A 17,647-nucleotide genomic window follows, 5' to 3' on the forward strand; every position below is an offset into this window, starting at 1 on the left:
ATCACTTTAAAATGTTTTTGTTTGGCTTTCTTCAGTGTTTTATTTGTTCGTGAGTAAATCGGTTTTGCTGAGATTAAAGTTATTAGAATAGATAAATAAAACTTTATTAATCCCCCGGGTGGTTTCCTCCAGGGTTGTCACACAGCTGAATAACCATCAAACAGAAACTGATTAAATAGACGTGTGAGATGATAGAGAATTGACTCCAGTATCCTGTTATATATACGTAGACTCCCGGCATCTGTACTAGGCAGTCGATACATAATTATATGACATCATGCATGACGTCATGAGGTTTGACCGTAGAAAGGATTCTGGCAGGCGCATGCAGACAACCACACGCTGATTTGCTATGTTTGTCATAGCGCTGTAATTATTTTTTGATGGAATGTTTTCAGGATTGACATCCTAGCGCCCTTGTTTTTTCTTGTTCTTTTTTTTTTATTTCCTAATTTTATTATTATTTTTCAACACTTCTTTGTTTTAGAAGCAATACAAATAAAGTGTAGTGACATATATATTATTATCAATGTACACTACAGATGACTTCTAGTCTACAGCTATGCAGACTATCCATCAGTGATCATCAGTCATCATTGATTGGAAGAGCAGAGGTGTAAATAATCACCAGTTATCAAACTGTGTTGACCGTGCAGGGCCCTGCTGGGGACAATGGGGAACCTGGACCCAAAGGAACACCTGGTTTTCCAGGAAATCAGGTGAGTTCATCAACTAGGCTGTATTCATGCATCACTGACCAACGAGTTAAATTATGATTTACTGATTGTGTTTTCCTAATGAAGCATGTGTCTGATTAAAGGGAGTTTTGCATGAGGAAAAATACCAACATGGTTTTTTAATATTATTATTGCTTTAAAGGTCTTAGACATTTAAAGGCTTAGAAGTATTTCCAGTGGCTGCAACATAAAGAGTGTTCAGTGTTTGCATGATGTGAATAGAGTGAACAGTGGCAGCTCTGCTCCTCCCACAGGGTGAACATGGATCTGTTGGACAACCGGGGCTACCTGGAAGTCGTGGCCCTAATGGGCAGAAGGTGGGTGACATCACTTCCTTTCTTTGCATTCAGGCTAGAAGTCAAAACCCAACCCTTATCCAACTACAAGCCTTAATGGCCCCAATGAGATTTTGTGTCACAGTCTGGTTGAAGCAAACTGTGTGGATGTGAATAGATAATAGTGGAAACAGACGTAATATTAGCTGAAAGCGAGCTGTTTATTGTAGGCTGGTAAACAGCACAAAAACAAAAGGCAAAGGAGAAACTAACAATAACCTAAACTGGGTGAGCGAAATATAAAAACACTAGAACAAGGACCTAGAAACCTGAAGACCTGACATGGATCCATCAACCTAGAGGCATGGAAACAAAGCAGACGATTGGACGAGGAATGAGTGGAAACACACACTAAATACACACAGGAGGTGATGAAGCGGAAACACATGGGGAAACAGCTGATTACAATGAACACAATGACGGCACAGGGGAAGTGAAACTAAACACAATGAACATGGGACACCAGACCTCTTCAAAATAAAACAGGAAACATAATGACATGAAACACGTGAACGGTGAGGGAGACTTAAACACACGGGGTGAAGACACCAGGGGACTGTAATAAACAATAAAGTGTAACAGCAACCTCAGTATAATAGAAATGAACTTAATAACCTGATGAACTTAAACATAAACCATAAACATCAAAATGTATAAAAACGCTGGGTCAAATGGATCATGGCCATAAACCACAGCAGCAGTTTAAACGTTTAAAATGTGAAAAAAACTGGATTCAGCCTGTAAATAATGTACTTTTTTTTATAAATGGAAAGATATTTTGGCAGGGTTTTGTTGGATGGGGGTGTAAATTCTGATGGAGAAATGTCCATGGTTGTTATTTAAGGGCCAACCAGGAGAACCAGGAGTGAAGGGTGCTCTGGGACCACCGGGACCCAGAGGAATGCCGGTAGGATCCCGAACATGAGCTGAGCTTGTGTATATCTGTAATTCAATGCATTTATCTCATGCATGACTTTCTCTGTGTTCAGGGTCTGGATGGTCGTGACGGGTTTGGACCTGAAGGACCGAAAGGTTCCAAGGTAGAGCTGAACCTTAATTTAACATCAAACAACAAAAACTGAATGAATTCTGTTTTCATCAACAATGAAAAGCAGTAAGAAGAACGCCACATGATTTTAGTTTCAGCTATTCGTTTCATGGAGGAGAAGATGCTCTGGTTCTCTCAGGATACACTGTGGTTTGTGTCACTAGTGACCCGCACCCAAACTTTGTGCTGGCAGAATCCAAAATTTATGTTCCCTCCCAAGTTCTCATGAGAACCTGAAGAACCTCAGTTTTACCAGGATTCAGAAAAAGGAACGTTCGTCCATTTTTCACTGGCAGTGGTGAAGTGATTGAGGTCTGGGAGGCTTGTTGAGATTTGGGGGCTTAGTGGAAAAATACAGCTTAGTATCATCTGCATAGGCATGGGGATGTCTTTGGTGCTGTTCAGCTGGACAATGATGTGGGTAAAACAGATTTACACATGTGGCTGAACATTTTAGAAAGTCTTTGTTGTCTTAATCGTGAAATCGTTGCTTCTTCCTTTCTCTGTACAGGGAGATGCTGGTTTTCCTGGTTACCCTGGTTTACCGGTGAGTGCTTACATTTTCCACACACTAAGATTTTGATGCTACCATGTGGTTCAGCCAAAGTAAGCTAGAAGTATGTTGGACTCTGTGGTGATTGAGACGGCATTTTGTCTTCAGGGCGACGACGGTGCGAAAGGACCGAAAGGATATCCAGGATCCAAGGGGAACCGGGGTCGTGGGGTAAGAAAGGTTTCTTTGATGTCACGTCACTGAGACGTTGGCTTTTTGCTTCTTCTGTGATTTATGTGTGCAGGGGAACTCAGGCATGCCAGGAGAACCAGGTGAGCCTGGAGGTGACGGATATCCAGGACACAAAGTAAGTTTAAACTGCATCTTCACCTGCCGACCTTCACTCTCATTAGCAGGTCTAATAATTCTTTGAATGATAAATTGTTATCTTCTAAGCAAATCTTCCAATAAGAAAAAGCTCATTTAGTTTTTAAATTAAATTAGACAGAGGACATATTAAAAGATGGAGCTGCCAGGCAGGATGAAAAGAGAAAGACCTCATAGAGGTTTCATGGATGTATTTGACGAGATCATGCAGAGGGTTGCTGTGACAGAGCAGGATGGTATCGTGAGCTGGAGGCAGACGGCTGTGAGCACGTCCTGATTACTGATGGACGCTTTCAGTTCAAAAAGCTGGTAATGACACAGCATCACAAATTGCTGGGATCACTGTCCATAGAACAGACATCACACAAGATCCATCCATGACTGGCAGACTCCAGCAGTAACGCTGCATCCTGTTCAGTGGTCAGGGAGGGATCACATCAAAGTAAAACTGGCACCGTGTAAAGGAAGCGGGTCATCACCCTGTGGAAGCCACAGATAAAAGTCACATTTGATTATCCTCCCAAATAAACTTACAATAATCTCTGTTTTTCCTCCATCCAGGGCCCAAAAGGTCCTCCTGGGAGCAGAAGCCTGTTTGTAAGTCCACCTTTAAATCGCTTCACCTGCTTAAAATAAATATGTTGTTGAACATTTTCTGTCATCTCAGGAATGCGAACTGATCAACAAAATCAGAGACAACTGTGGTAAGTGTCGTCGCTTTAAACACGTTTGCAAAACAATGATGAGCTGTTTGTTTATGAGTTTTTATGTAGAGGATGGAAACTAAAACAAACGTTTGTGGAAACAAACTGCAGAGTACGAGCACTGTGATAAATGAATGTGTTTCTGCTTCACACAGCTTGTTCACACGGTACGTACGTCTCCTCTTAGTGAGAACAAACATGGTGAGTACAAAGACTTTGTCCACAGATGCCGACTGACTGAGATCATCGGGACATATTTGCACTTTTTTATCTGAAACTGTCTCCAACTGCTTGTAGGATTTTACTGAGTAGCAGAAGTAATTTGTAACTTGTAACTAGTCGTCTTTGAGTATCTGTTAATTGGCCTGAACGTGTTTCCTCCGTCTGAAACACCTCGGTCGTTTCAATTCAATTCAATTCAATTCAATTGTATTTATATAGCGCCAAATCACAACAAAAGTCGCCTCAAGGCGCTTCATAGTTTCACTTCAGCTCTTCCTGACGTTACCTCCTCCAGGTGAGTCACAGTGTCCGGCCTACCCCACCGAGCTGGTGTTCGGCTTGGACATGTCTGACGACGTGACTCCAACGGCCCTCGAGAGTCAGCGCTCCGCCCTCCTCCACCTGCTGGAGGACTTGAGCATCGCTGAGAGCAACTGTCCACAAGGTGCTCGCGTGGCTGTGGTTGGATACAGCGCCTACACCAAGTACCTGATCCACTTCCAGGACCACCATAACAAGACTGCGCTGAGAGAAGCTGTGAAGAACATCGCCCTAGAGAAGACGTCCAACAAACGCCAGCTGGGCGCCGCCATGCGCTTTGTGGGTCAGAACATCTTCAAACGAGTGCGAGCTGGGTTCACGGTGAGGAAGGTGGCCGTCTTTTTCACCAATGGAGCGTCTCAGGACAACGCTGACATTCTTGCTGCCATTATGGAGTACCGGGCTCTGAACATCGTCCCAGCAATCATCTCCCTGAGGAAGGTTCCCGCAATTAATCAGGCGATGGAGGTGAGTTTGATTTAACCTCCATCAGGTCCGTGGTGAACATCTAGGGTCAGGTGAACATGCTAAAATTAGACGATACATTACAAATTAATTCTCAACATGTTTCATAGATTTTCTGTTGTTGGAAAAAATGATGTTGATGAATTAACCTGAACACTTTAAACGGCACCATCATGCACAAAATCATCTTTTATTTAGTCTGACTTAAAACCAAAGACTGAGACCATCTGGCGATGGGTCAAAAAAGTTTTTGTAGAAAACCTGTTCCCAGCGCTCCGATTCCTTGGAATCATGTGGCTGCACTCTCTCTACGATCAGCTGGTTCCAGTTTACGTGTCAGAGGAGGAAAATTTATTTTTATTGTACAAAAGACAAATGCAAAAGAGGAAAACTGCATCCAGGACAGAAACAACTGCATGATGTTGCTGATGCTGCCCAGACAGACTTTACCTTCAACAGGTAACAAACAGCAGTCGGGCTGCAGCCTCCCTGTCTACCTGCTCACATTTCTAAAGTAGAGTCAGTCTTGCTTTGTGTTCTGCTGAGAGAAAGATCTCAGAGATGTGAGTCCTCATTAGGGATTTGCTTTGGTGTAGCCTGAGGTTCATCTTACTAAACTGTGGTTGTGAGACAGCTTTTTTTATGTAACAGGTAGTGTAGCAAATTACTAGTTAGGAGCAATTAAGTAGCAAACTGCTTTACCTTTAAGAAAAGTGTTCTTGTTAATCATTTTATCTTGACTCTGGATTCTGTAGAAAAAATAGAGCCTGGAATCTGAAGTGCGTGACTCCCTGGGGAAACTCAAACACAGCTTTGATCAGAAAACTCATAAACTGGACATTATTTTATACAACCGACAAGGATTCAGGGTCACCCCTAACTATCAGTTTCTTCTTTAGTCTGAAGTACTGACGTAATAATCTGTAACAAAATATTATGTCTTGTTTATTATAACCAGAGATGGGCAGTAACGCGTTACTGTAATCCGATTACTTTTTTCAAGTAACGAGTAAAGTAATCAGTAATTAGTAACTTGACCAACACTGGTTATAACAAATGAGAACTGGTTATTAATGTTTTTTTTAATGAATTCAAACTGTGTCTTTGATTGGTTAATAAGCTGAAGCGCTGCCACTCCTCCTCCTTGGCCTGTGCGTTGAGGAGTCTGGCTGTGACTCAGTGGGTCAGGATGAATCAGTATGTTGATACCAGCATGGACTAGCGTAGATGAAAAGGTTAATAAATGAAATGGGAGCTGCTGTTACGATTGAGGTGGAGGACTCACACGCAGGACTCTGAGGTCAGATGTACACAAGAGAATTTATTTATATTAAAAGGTGAGGGGTCAGGGCTCCAGGGAAATCCAGGGGAAAAGTACTCATTCCTCTCTCTCCGACACTCACCACACGGGAAACAGTCCAGGGAGTCTGTACACTGGGAAACGTACGTTCATACAAAAGAGACACGAGAGAAAACTTTCTGAGGCCTGGCTTCACCAACGCGAGTCACACACAACGATCCAGCAAAGATGCTGGCAGCACTAACGAGGCTCAGGTGTTTCTTCCTCCGAGGTGCGTGGCTGAGGGCGTGAACCCGCAATGAGAGAGAGAGAAACTGGTGATCGTCCAGGCCGTGACAGCTGCTCTGTCCAGCCTGGGATGGATGTCATCTCTCCTAACAAGACAACGTTTCGTCCAGAAATTGTCCCGCTTATCTATAACGCCCACATCGTTTTGGCAAAGTTAGATCCGTTTATTTGAACGTCGTGTCTTCAGTGGGGGAAACGTTTCGTCACTCATCCAAGTGACTTCTTCAGTCTCAGCCGACTGAACAGAATCAACGTGTTGGGTTCATGTACTGAAGGTTTCTGTTTGAGGCTACACTTCCTCCTCGTAGTCACCAAACTGGCCTGATTTCCCACTTCGGACACAGTCAACCAGGCCAAATGTCCCTTTGCAAAGCACCACAGGGCCTGGCTGGCTCTGTGGGCCTGGCTCGCTCTGTGGGGAGCCAGGCCTCCAGAGCTACAATCAGGCGACCAGGTGCTAAAGGAGGCAAAGCAACAATTGGACAACCGACAAAGTGAGCAGAAAAGAGCCAGCTTCTCAGACAGTTACTGCTGATGTTGCTGCTCTTCAGACAACTGAACAAGCACCACTGATGTGGTGCACCAGGAGCAGGAAGTGATGCAATAATGCAGCGAGCCGCCCTATCTGTCCACAAAACCTACCATGCCTCTCAATGTGAGCATACAGGAGTGTGGAGTCGATATCATAATATCTGGTTTGGATGAAGATGGAACTTCATAAATCAGTAAGCCCTGTTACAGCAACGACGCCCTGAGATTATCGGAGTGTTTGCCTTGGATTAAAAAACATTTGGCTCTTAATGCTACGGTTAGGGTGTCCACGTTTCCTTTTTAGACCTTACAGTGTGATGACTTCAGGAGGCTTCCACAGTTTCATCATCCCCTTTTTAAACTCTTTGCTCTCACTTGAGCCAATACATCTGGGACCTTCTCAGCAGATGATGTGAGGGCCTTTTCCAGCCTGTTTGGCTGCAAACACATGAAGTCGTTCCAGCTCATTGTGCACTTAGTCTCCCTGTGCGGCTCCAGTTACGTTTACAGTGTGTAGCCAGAAGTTAGTGTAGAACAGGAAGAAACAGCTGTGGTGCCTGAAACCTTCTCTCATGGCTGTCAGTTATAAAGCACATACAAGACAGATGGACTAAAGAGGGAAAGTTCAATTAAACATCATTTTCTTTAAGCTGCTTGTCGTCTTCCCTCAGCCGTTGAGGAATTCTGTTTGTCATGAATGAGTGAAGCAGTTGGTAACGGTAGCTGCTGTCTCCTCTCAGGCTGACGACACAGGAAACTCCATCTTCACGGTGCTGAGGAGGCCACAGGAGCCGGCTGCTGACCTGAGGAGGGTCAAGAGCTGTGCCATCTGTTACGGTAACGACTGATGCTCATGCCTCATCTACACTGCACACTTTTTTAGTTCGAGTTAGATGAGCTGTGTGGGATCAAAGAGAATATGAGGAAGCTTGACTTTACAGTCCTCTTAAAAATGTAAATTGCCACATCTCACTGCTCTCAGGACGTACAGCTACTGCTATTGATGCCATTATCAGCTCTGCAGCAGGTGACTGTGATAGTAGGTAGGGGTGGGACTTTATTTTGGGGGGAACAGCATGCGGCCAATCGCATATCGCTGGGAGCATACCGATATGTGACAGAAGGAAGGGGCAGCGAGTGTAGCTTCAGGCCGAGTGCACAGAGACTGGGAAACACAGGATGACACTGGAGACCGCAGAGCTGAGTGCAGAATTTTTAAAATTTGCAGCTGGCCTGGTTTTATTTTCAGCCATTTTTGCATGATGGAGAACAAAACGTTTCAACTTGTCCAGGCCTTAAACGTGATGTGTGTTCTCCCCAGCGAGTCTCACAGACCTGAATGTGCACTTGAAGCCATTTTTGATTCTAACTTGTTGGATCTGCTGCTCACCACAAACAAGCTGATGCAGTTTTACGACTTTCCCTGCTGATTAAAACCTCCCTGTTCACACTGCACAGAGTCATTAAGCAAAAACCAATGAAATGTTTTTATACGACTGCAGTTAAAAACTAAACTTCCAGAACTTTTTCTGTAATTTCACACATTTCTTTCTTTGTTCATCGTGTAGAAAAACAGTTAAATATTTAACTTCTGTAACTTCTCTACACTGACAGAGACTTTGGTTGATACATAACTTTATGCCTTTAGGGCTCTAATCCTTCCCTGGATAAAAAACAGTTACACAATATCAGACTTTTTTGTTCCAGTTTTGGTAATACATGAGAAAAATCACAACGTGTTTTTTGTCAGACTACAAATACACGAGCAGCATATGTGGACAAAAGGATGAATAAAGGTGTTTTCGGTGGCTGCTGCTGTCTCTGCAGACCCCTGCAGGCGTGCAGAGGAGTGCGCCTTCATCCAGGAACCAGTGCCGCCTCAGCAGGCGGATGTGGACCTGGTCATGGTGCTGGACAGCTCCAGGGAGATCCAGGCCGATGAATACGCCGGTGCCTGGCAGCTGCTGAGCTCTGTGGTGGAGCAGCTGGCCGTGAGTCCACAGCCCCGCCGAGCCGGCCGCCAGGCCCGAGTAGCTCTGGTCCAACAGAGCGCCAAGGTGGAGTTCGGCCTGCAGACCTACCAGAACGCTGGAGACATGAAGACGTACATGATCCAGAACATGCAGCAGCAGGGCGGCTCTTTGGCGCTGGGACAGATGCTGGACTACACCCTGAGGGAGGTGCTGCTGAAGGCCGGCCAGCCGCGCAGCAAGAGGGCTGTCCTGACTGTGGTGGGCACCAAGACGGCCTACAGAGACCAGGCCAAGCTGCGCTACATCGCCCAGAAGGCCAAGTGTGAGGGGGTGGCGCTGTTTGTGGTGGCGGTGGGTGATCGTTACGACCGGACAGAGGTGGAGGCGCTGGCCAGCGTGCCGATACAGCAGCACCTGATCAGACTCGACAGGCTGAAGGCCGACGAGCAGGGCTATGCCCAGCGCTTCATCAGGGTCTTCCTCTCCGCCCTCAACAGTAAGAGCACGCTCAGATCTCCCTATCGTCTGTAACCAGACACACACTGACGGGCTGTTTGCATTTGTTTCAGAGGGACTCAACGCTTATCCTCCACTCCCATTTAAACTGACCTGCAGCCAGCTGTCAGACGACACTCTGGACACTAACAGGTAACACTTTCCACAGACTCAAACAGCTTTGTCATCAACAACACATCTGTTATGCTCACACAAACACATCCTTAAAGCAGATAACCCATAAGCTGGAGACATGTCATCTCTTACTGTTTGGCACTAATTAACTGGAATAAGTTTCTCTTTATTGCTTTATGAACTTCTTCACAAATAAACTGAAGAAAATAAGAATAACCCTAAGTTTCTCTTCAGCTCTGCAGCCAGGCTGACAAACAGTCAGAGCTCTGTTGAGCCAACCATCCCTTTAACGTTAACTCCAGCAGTCTTAGCTAATTATAGGCCAATCTCCAACCTTCCTTTCATATCAAGCCCAGGCCTTACCTGGGCCTTACACAGAGTTTCTGTCTGATTTCTCAGACTTTATATCTGATTTAGTTCTGAGCTCAGATAAAATAATTATTGTGGGTGATTTTAACATCCATGTTGATGCTAAAAATGACAGCCTCAACATGGCATTTAATCTGTTGTTAGACTCAATTGGTTTCTCTCAAAATGTAAAAGAACCCACCCACCACTTTAATCACACTCTAGATCTTGTTTTAACATATGGCATAGAAACTGAACATTTAACAGTGTTTCCTGAAAACCCTCTCCTGTCTGATCATTTCTTGATAACATTTACATTTACAATAATTGATTACGCAGCAGTGGAGAGTGGACTTTATCAAAGTAGATGTCTTTCTGAAAGCGCTGTAACTAAGTTTAAGAATATAATCCAGCCACTGTTATCATCGTCAATGCCCTGTACCAACACAGAGCAGAGCAGCTATCTGAACGCTACCCCAACAGAGGTCGATTATCTTGTTAATAATTTCACCTCCTCACTACGTACGACTCTGGATACTGTAGCTCCGGTGAAAACTAAGGTCTCTAATCAGAAGTACCTGACCCCGTGGTATAATTCTCAAACACGTACCCTAAAGCAGATGACTCGTAATCTGGAGAGGAAATGGCGTGTCACAAATTTAGAGGATCATCATTTAGCCTGGAGAAATAGTTTGTTGCTTTATAAGAAAGCCCTCCGCAAAGCCAGAACAGCTTACTACTCATCACTGATTGAAGAAAATAAGAACAACCCCAGGTTTCTCTTCAGCACTGTAGCCAGGCTGACAAAAAGTCAGAGCTCTTTTGAGCCAACCATCCCTTTAACGTTAACTAGTGATGACTTCATGAACTTCTTCACAAATAAAATTTTTATCATTAGAGAAAAAATTACCAATAATCATCCCACAGATGTAATATTATCTACAGCTACTCTTAGTTCCATTGATGTTAAGTTAGACTCTTTTTCTCCAATCGATCTTTCTGAGTTAACTTCAATAATTACTTCCTCCAAACCATCAACGTGTCTTTTAGACCCCATTCCTACAAAACTGCTCAAAGAAGTCCTGCCATTGATTAATTCTTCGATCTTATATATGATCAACCTATCTCTAATAATCGGCTATGTACCACAGGCCTTCAAGGTGGCTGCAGTTAAACCTTTACTCAAAAAGCATCTCTAGACCCAGCAGTCTTAGCTAATTATAGGCCAATCTCCAACCTTCCTTTCATATCAAAAATCCTTGAAAGAGTAGTTGTCAAACAGCTAAAAAAGCCTTCAGTTAATCCAAAATGCTGCAGCAAGAGTACTGACAGGGACTAGAAAGAGAGAGCATATTTCTCCTGTTTTGGCTTCCCTTTATTGGCTTCCTGTTAAATCCAGAGTTGAATTCAAAATCCTGCTCCTCACATACAAGGTCTTAAATAATCAGGCCCCATCTTATCTTAATGACCTTGTAGTACCATATTACCCTATTAGAGCACTTCGCTCCCACTCTGCAGGCCTACTTGTTGTTCCTAGAGTAAGTAAGTAAGTAAGTAAGTAAACTTTATTTATATAGCACCTTTCACAGGCATATGTCACAAAGTGCTTTACAAGGTAAAAACATAATACAGTCATAAAATACACCATGAAAACCCTGGTCTAATTAAAAGCTTTAAAAGTATTTAAAAGTAGAATGGGAGGGAGAGCCTTCAGTTTTCAGGCCCCTCTTCTGTGGAACCAGCTTCCAGTTTGGATTCGGGAGACAGACACTATCTCTACTTTTAAGATTAGGCTTAAAACTTTCCTTTTTGCTAAAGCATATAGTTAGGGCTGGACCAGGTGACCCTGAATCCTCCCTTAGTTATGCTGCAATAGATGTAGGCTGCCGGGGGATTCCCATGATGCATTGAGTTTTTCCTTTCCAGTCACCTTTCTCACTCACTATGTGTTAATAGACCTCTCTGTATTGAATCATATCTGTTATTAATCTCTGTCTCTCTTCCACAGCATGTCTTTTATCCTGTCTTCCTTCTCACACCCCAACCGGTCGCAGCAGATGGCCGCCCCTCCCTGAGCCTGGTTCTGCCGGAGGTTTCTTCCTGTTAAAAGGGAGTTTTTCCTTCCCACTGTCGCCAAAGTGCTTGCTCATAGGGGGTCATATGATTGTTGGGCTTTTCTCTGTATCTATGAAGCGCCTTGAGGCGACATTTGTTGTGATTTGGCGCTATATAAATAAAACTGAATTGAATTGAATTGAATCAAACATCCTTGAAAGAGTAGTTGTCAAACAGCTAACAGATCATCTGCAGAGGAATGGTTTATTTGAAGAGTTTCAGTCAGGTTTCAGAGCTCATCACAGCACAGAAACAGCTTTAGTGAAGGTTACAAATGATCTTCTTATGGCCTCTGACAGTGGACTCATCTCTGTGCTTGTCCTGCTAGACCTCAGTGCAGCGTTCGATACTGTCGACCATAATATCCTATTAGAGCGATTAGAACATGCTGTAGGTATTACAGGTACTGTGCTGCAGTGGTTTGTATCATATCTATCTAATAGACTCCAATGTGTTTTTATGGCTCCGCCCCTCCCTGAGCCTGGTTCTGTCGGAGGTTTTCCTTCCCACTGTCGCCAAGTTCTTGCTCATACGAGGTCTGATTGTTGGGTTTCTCTCCTTGAAATATAAAGCACATAAATGTTAGTAAACAGCAGTTACGGAGCAGCAATAATTAAACGTGTTATTCAGAAAGCTATTGTGATGGCTCAGCGAGTGCCGCTGCTCTATGTCCAGTCAGGGCTCAGCAGACTGGCAGCTGGAAATTTCCGATCAGCCGAGAAACTGGTTCCAGGAGCAGACGGGAATCTTGGCAAGAAACCTGAGCGTCATCAACACTCTGAACAAAGGAAAGAGGTCGTTTTCAGGAGCTGACCTCACAGGTAGTGCACACACACACTCACACACACACACACTCTCACACACACACACACACTCATACTCACACACACACACTCACACACACACACGGTACGTTGTTTATCTGAGATGTTTCTCAGTAACATTCAAAAACATTTTGCAAAGAAATGCACTTTAAGTTTCTTGAAGACGTTTCACCCGAGAAGCTTCTTCAGTTCTCAGAGCGACTGGTGGAGAGTCCCAGATTTTTAAGCCCTGTGGGAGTGTCCCTACGAGGGTCGTGGACCCCCTATTGATCCTCTGCCTGGGTGTGAAAATGGGTGGGGGTCACAATCAACCAAGATGTTGGGTGAACCCTGTAAAGAAAGCTCTTAAAACATGCGGTTATCTAAATAATAATAATACCTAAAAGGTATTAACATTGAAATTTAAATTTAGCTCAGCTGTTTCACCAAATTTTGGATCCCTGCACCATTCAACAGAAATCCAAGAAACATCTTAAATATGTTCCAATACAAGTATCAAGAATTTAGAGTAATTTATGTCAAGCTGCAGTTCAGAAAGCAAATATGAACCTAAAGTGCTCCATTATTTCATGCATCTGCTTCACATCATGCCAAATAATTCTTTAAAAAATATTAAAATTATTTATATCATAATTACGTGAAATATGACTCTTTTGTATTTTCTAGAGTCTTCTTTACCCTTTGAAAATATAATCTACTTTCTAACAAATAGTCTACTGATTTCTATTATTTAGTTAAGAGAACAAATGTTTGTTTATATAAAACCATTCATACGAAAGAATGTTGAATAAGATTTTCAACAAAGATCAGTATATTAAAGAGGACTTACACTATAATAATATAAGGGTTAGGGAGAGGTAATACACACACAAAAAAATCCAAGAAATGTCACTTTTGGGGACAGTGGAAATTTTTGCAATTTCACACACTTCCACTAGGGGGCAACATAGAGATATACGCAGATTGCAAAAAATTTTGGTGGCAATGTCATACACATACACAAAAAATCTAAAAAATGTCACTTTTGGGGACAGGTGATATTTTTGGATTAAAATATGTTTTAGAGCATGCTGAACGTTGTTAGAGGTAAATGTAATTGGGGACGGTGGTTTTGGTCCCCAAAGGGAGAGGTGTCCCCAATTGACTGGTGTGTGAGCTGATAGAAGTCCCCAATTTTGACACAAGCAAACTCACACTCACACACACACACACACACACACACACACACACTCACACACACACAAAGAAAGCTCTTAAAACATGCGGTTATCCTAATCGGGCTTTCATCAAATCAGCAAAGAGGCTGATTTCCTGTTGTCAGAAGGCCCAGGATGTGATTGGGTGTTAAGGCGTCGGGAATGAAATCACATGATAGGGTGGGGAGTTCACCCGAACCCTTGGCTGATTGTGACCTGCACCTGTTTTCATACCTCGGCTCGTGTGATTAGGTACAGGATCATTAGGGGGTCCATCGTCCCCTCTCAGGCCGGGGCTTAAACCAGTTGCTCTCAGAACTGAAGAAGAATAAACGTCTTCAAGCAACTTAAAGAAGTCCAGAAGCTTTTTTTTCCAAGCTCCTCAGACTACGATGAGCTGGATGAGAACCTTTACAGACATGTTTCTAATTAGTTAAAAACAAACAGATTTTAACCACGAATGGTTCACATTCAGTCGTCAGTGAGTCCACATCATTACAAGCACGCACTCGGATCACCGGCCTGTTTATGGCCGTCTGTGTTGCTATTTATTTCTCCCCTGTGGGTGTAACTCAGCCTGTGGTGTTGTAAAGTGCTCTAATGAAACCTGCTTCACTGAAGCTCTGCAGCTTTAGCTCACACTCCCTGCTGACTGTTTGGTCTCTGACAGATGTGAACGTGGAGCCGACGAAGCAGCTGGACAGCTTTGTGTCCACAGGTGAGCATCCACCTGCTCTCAGTCACACTGTCCTTTCTCTTCTTCGCTACGATGACGGGAAGAACGCTGCGTTTGAGGAACGCAGATGATCTCAGTGACATCGCACCTACAGTCTGCAATCATCAAATAGGGAGACATCGACTAAAACATGAGCCACAAACATTCAGCCTACTTCAGTTTAACCAGCCAAGAACTGAGGGGAAAGTCTTTTAGTGGGGTAGCTCAAACCAGTCAGAAGATACAGACTAAAATAAATTCCCCTTCAGAGGACATGAGTGTGCTGGGTCTCAGCAGGTCACAGTGTTATTAGTAAGAAGCACAGCTGCACTTTGCAGCTCGATACATAAACTATGCCCAGTGTCCTGCTACCGTGTGAGACTGATATTTCCCAGCTTCAGAGCAGATGTCAGATATCTGAGCACAGACTTCCTGTTCAGTTCACTCTTCATTGTTTACGCATTTAATAATAGTCTGTAAAAATCAAATAAAACACCCTGGCAAAGAAGGCCCAGCAGCAGCTCCTCCTCCACGAGGAATAACGTGGAGGAGGAGCTGCTGCTCTACCCTCCTCAGTGGAGAGCGTGATCCTCCTGCCAGGTGTTTGTACTCAGGGGCCACGACTGAGAGCAGGAAGGCTGCACTGAGGGTCATTAACACCCCCCAAAAAATCACTGGCTGCCCTCTGACACACCTGGAGGCCATCGCCAGATCCTCCAGGTAAACCAGGGCCATCACAGGTGACCCCGCCCACCACCTGTTTGACCCACTGCTCTCTGGTCTGCGCCTCAGGTCAGTCAGGCGCCACACCTCCAGACTCACTAACAGCTCCTTCCCCCACCCCTGCCCACCAATCTGAGGCACGGTCTGAGTGACCCTCATCACTCAGGACGCTCACACACTCACATTCCTCTAGAGCAGGGGTCGCAACCTGCGGCTCTTTAGTCCTGATACTGCGGCTCCACGTGGTTTGGAAAAGAATGATAAGTATTTAACTGAAGTGTATTTTAATTGTCTTAGTTCTTTTTTAATTTGTAGTTCGAAATTGGAAGATTATCGTGATCTTGAAATACAAAAATAAAATTATATGTCAGTATTCTTCATCGTTTAAAATAAGCGTCACACTCGCATAAACCATACCCGCCGAAGCGCCGTGCATTTATCGAGACTTTTAACCAGGCAGGCCAAGTGTGGATCTTTGGATGCACAAACGTATGTGAGCAGCTCCTCCATGAACTGTGGAAACAACACGCTGGGTCCAAACTGCTCTTTGGGTGTTAAAGGCTGCTGACCCCGATCTGTCTGCTATTTATGCCTAAAGCCCTTTACTATTTATATTTTCTTTCTGCGTTGCAGAGCGCCCATAATTTTGTACATGTACAACGACAATAAAGGGCTCTTCTATTCTTCTATTCTATTTTATTAAGTTTGTTTTTCTGTGAGCTGATTTTGCCTCCTCGCTCCTGTCAGCGTTTCGTAGAACATGAATCATGTTGATGGTGGAAAATGAACAGAAGTATAAAAGATTTTATTTATTTCACCTCTTGCAGGCATCTGCTTCCTCAGCAAGGATGCTGGCGACTGTGTGAATTACGCCGTCAGGTGGTTCTTCGACCACAAACGCAGCGTCTGCTCTCGCTTCTGGTACGGCGGCTGCGGAGGCAACAACAACCGCTTTGAGACGCAGGCAGAATGTGAGAGAGTTTGTCTGTCGAAGCACAGATGAGGCGCCGGGCCACCGATGTCCACACAGCAGCAGAGCAACCTCAGAGTTTTGTTCTGGGCAGTTAAAGTGTTCCCAGACTTAAACACACAAGGAGCCGCCTTTTCCTCCACCCATGTGTGGTTAGTTTAGTTCACTCCTCTGAAACTACTTTACTGAAATCGAATAATCATTTTTATGTCATAGGGTGCTATTTTTAAAGGTGTTTTCATTTTTAAATACTCTAAATGCTTCCAAATTAAGGAAAGACATCACGAGAATGTGTTGAAAAATGATTTTATGCCTAAAACCTTTATGAATTATGTTTAACAAATGCCAAAGGAAGCAGGACTGTGATACAAATGTCTACCAGGCGTTGGTGCAGTGCCTTTGCAGCTGCAGCCGGGCAAAACACAAAATCTGTGAGAAAATTTAGAAACATCAAAAACTAAAGTTAAAACAACGCCAGCTCAAGAAACGCTGCCCCCTGCGGTTGAAAATATTAAAACCTGCCTTTAAAATCCAAATATTTCCAAGGCTCGCAGCTGCCTTGAAGCAGCTCCTCTGAAACAGCTGCATGTATTTTGTACTGTTTGTTTCTGAATAAAAGTTTGTGTTTAGATAAAAGTCCGACATGTGTCCGTGTCTGTGGGCCTCAGTGAAAACAACCCAAACCTGACATTAAAAAAGAGAAACGCAGCACAACAAAGTTTAAAACATTTTCCACCTGATATGTTAAAGCTCATATTAAATATTCAGTGATCCTGTCACGTTCAATCTCTGCGTTCAGGTCAAAGATGGTACTGCTGTGTTCCTGCCTCAAGGTGGCGCTGCAATGCCTAAGAAGCAGTCAGCAGGCCCAGGCTCCCTCACTCAGCAGCGACGCTGCCCATGCTGCAGCACAGAGACGCCACACGTCTCTGCACTGAGTGATTGTTGCAGCGTGTGGCGGTGAAAGCTGCTCTGAGCTCCATCGCTTCCTGTTAAAAACAATCTTTTCGTACAACAGTTTTTGAACTTAACGGGTTTTCCTTTGGATAATTTACTGCACAACATAATACCAGTAACTCACCTGAAAGGAGTTTCCCCCTCTGTTGGTAAACAGCAGGTTTAATACCATGATACATAACACAGGACGATGTTGCCGTGCTCTTCCTCGTGGGATTCTTCAGCATTCCTGAAACACTGACTACACTACTCGGACCCACATAGGAAAAGTAAGGATTTTATTTCTATAATACAAAGAAAAATTAGTGTGATTATTCATTTGTGTTAAGTCTTTTTGTTTTATTGGATTCCAGCCTTTCTAAAAG

General features: G+C 43.8%; 1 protein-coding gene across 1 annotated transcript in view; it reads left to right on the forward strand.

The window, feature by feature from the left end:
- The window catches only part of LOC102799086 (collagen alpha-6(VI) chain-like), a 60,001-nt gene extending 43,045 nt beyond the window's left edge, over positions 1–16,956 (forward strand). Inside the window, exons 24-40 of the mRNA XM_087848594.1 lie at positions 657–719; positions 992–1,054; positions 1,917–1,979; positions 2,062–2,112; positions 2,632–2,667; positions 2,782–2,844; positions 2,918–2,980; positions 3,562–3,597; positions 3,668–3,704; positions 3,860–3,871; positions 4,222–4,715; positions 7,572–7,668; positions 8,659–9,300; positions 9,374–9,452; positions 12,573–12,718; positions 14,588–14,635; positions 16,183–16,956. Of these exons, the coding sequence (XP_087704720.1) occupies positions 657–719; positions 992–1,054; positions 1,917–1,979; positions 2,062–2,112; positions 2,632–2,667; positions 2,782–2,844; positions 2,918–2,980; positions 3,562–3,597; positions 3,668–3,704; positions 3,860–3,871; positions 4,222–4,715; positions 7,572–7,668; positions 8,659–9,300; positions 9,374–9,452; positions 12,573–12,718; positions 14,588–14,635; positions 16,183–16,358 (2,169 nt within the window). The 3' untranslated portion in view covers positions 16,359–16,956. The remainder of the gene's footprint in view (positions 1–656; positions 720–991; positions 1,055–1,916; positions 1,980–2,061; positions 2,113–2,631; positions 2,668–2,781; positions 2,845–2,917; positions 2,981–3,561; positions 3,598–3,667; positions 3,705–3,859; positions 3,872–4,221; positions 4,716–7,571; positions 7,669–8,658; positions 9,301–9,373; positions 9,453–12,572; positions 12,719–14,587; positions 14,636–16,182) is intronic.
- The last annotated feature ends 691 nt before the right edge of the window (positions 16,957–17,647 follow it).

The sequence above is a fragment of the Neolamprologus brichardi genome, chromosome 11, assembly GCF_056152115.1.
Source record: "Neolamprologus brichardi isolate AB-2024 chromosome 11, ASM5615211v1, whole genome shotgun sequence".
Taxonomy (NCBI): domain Eukaryota; kingdom Metazoa; phylum Chordata; class Actinopteri; order Cichliformes; family Cichlidae; genus Neolamprologus; species Neolamprologus brichardi.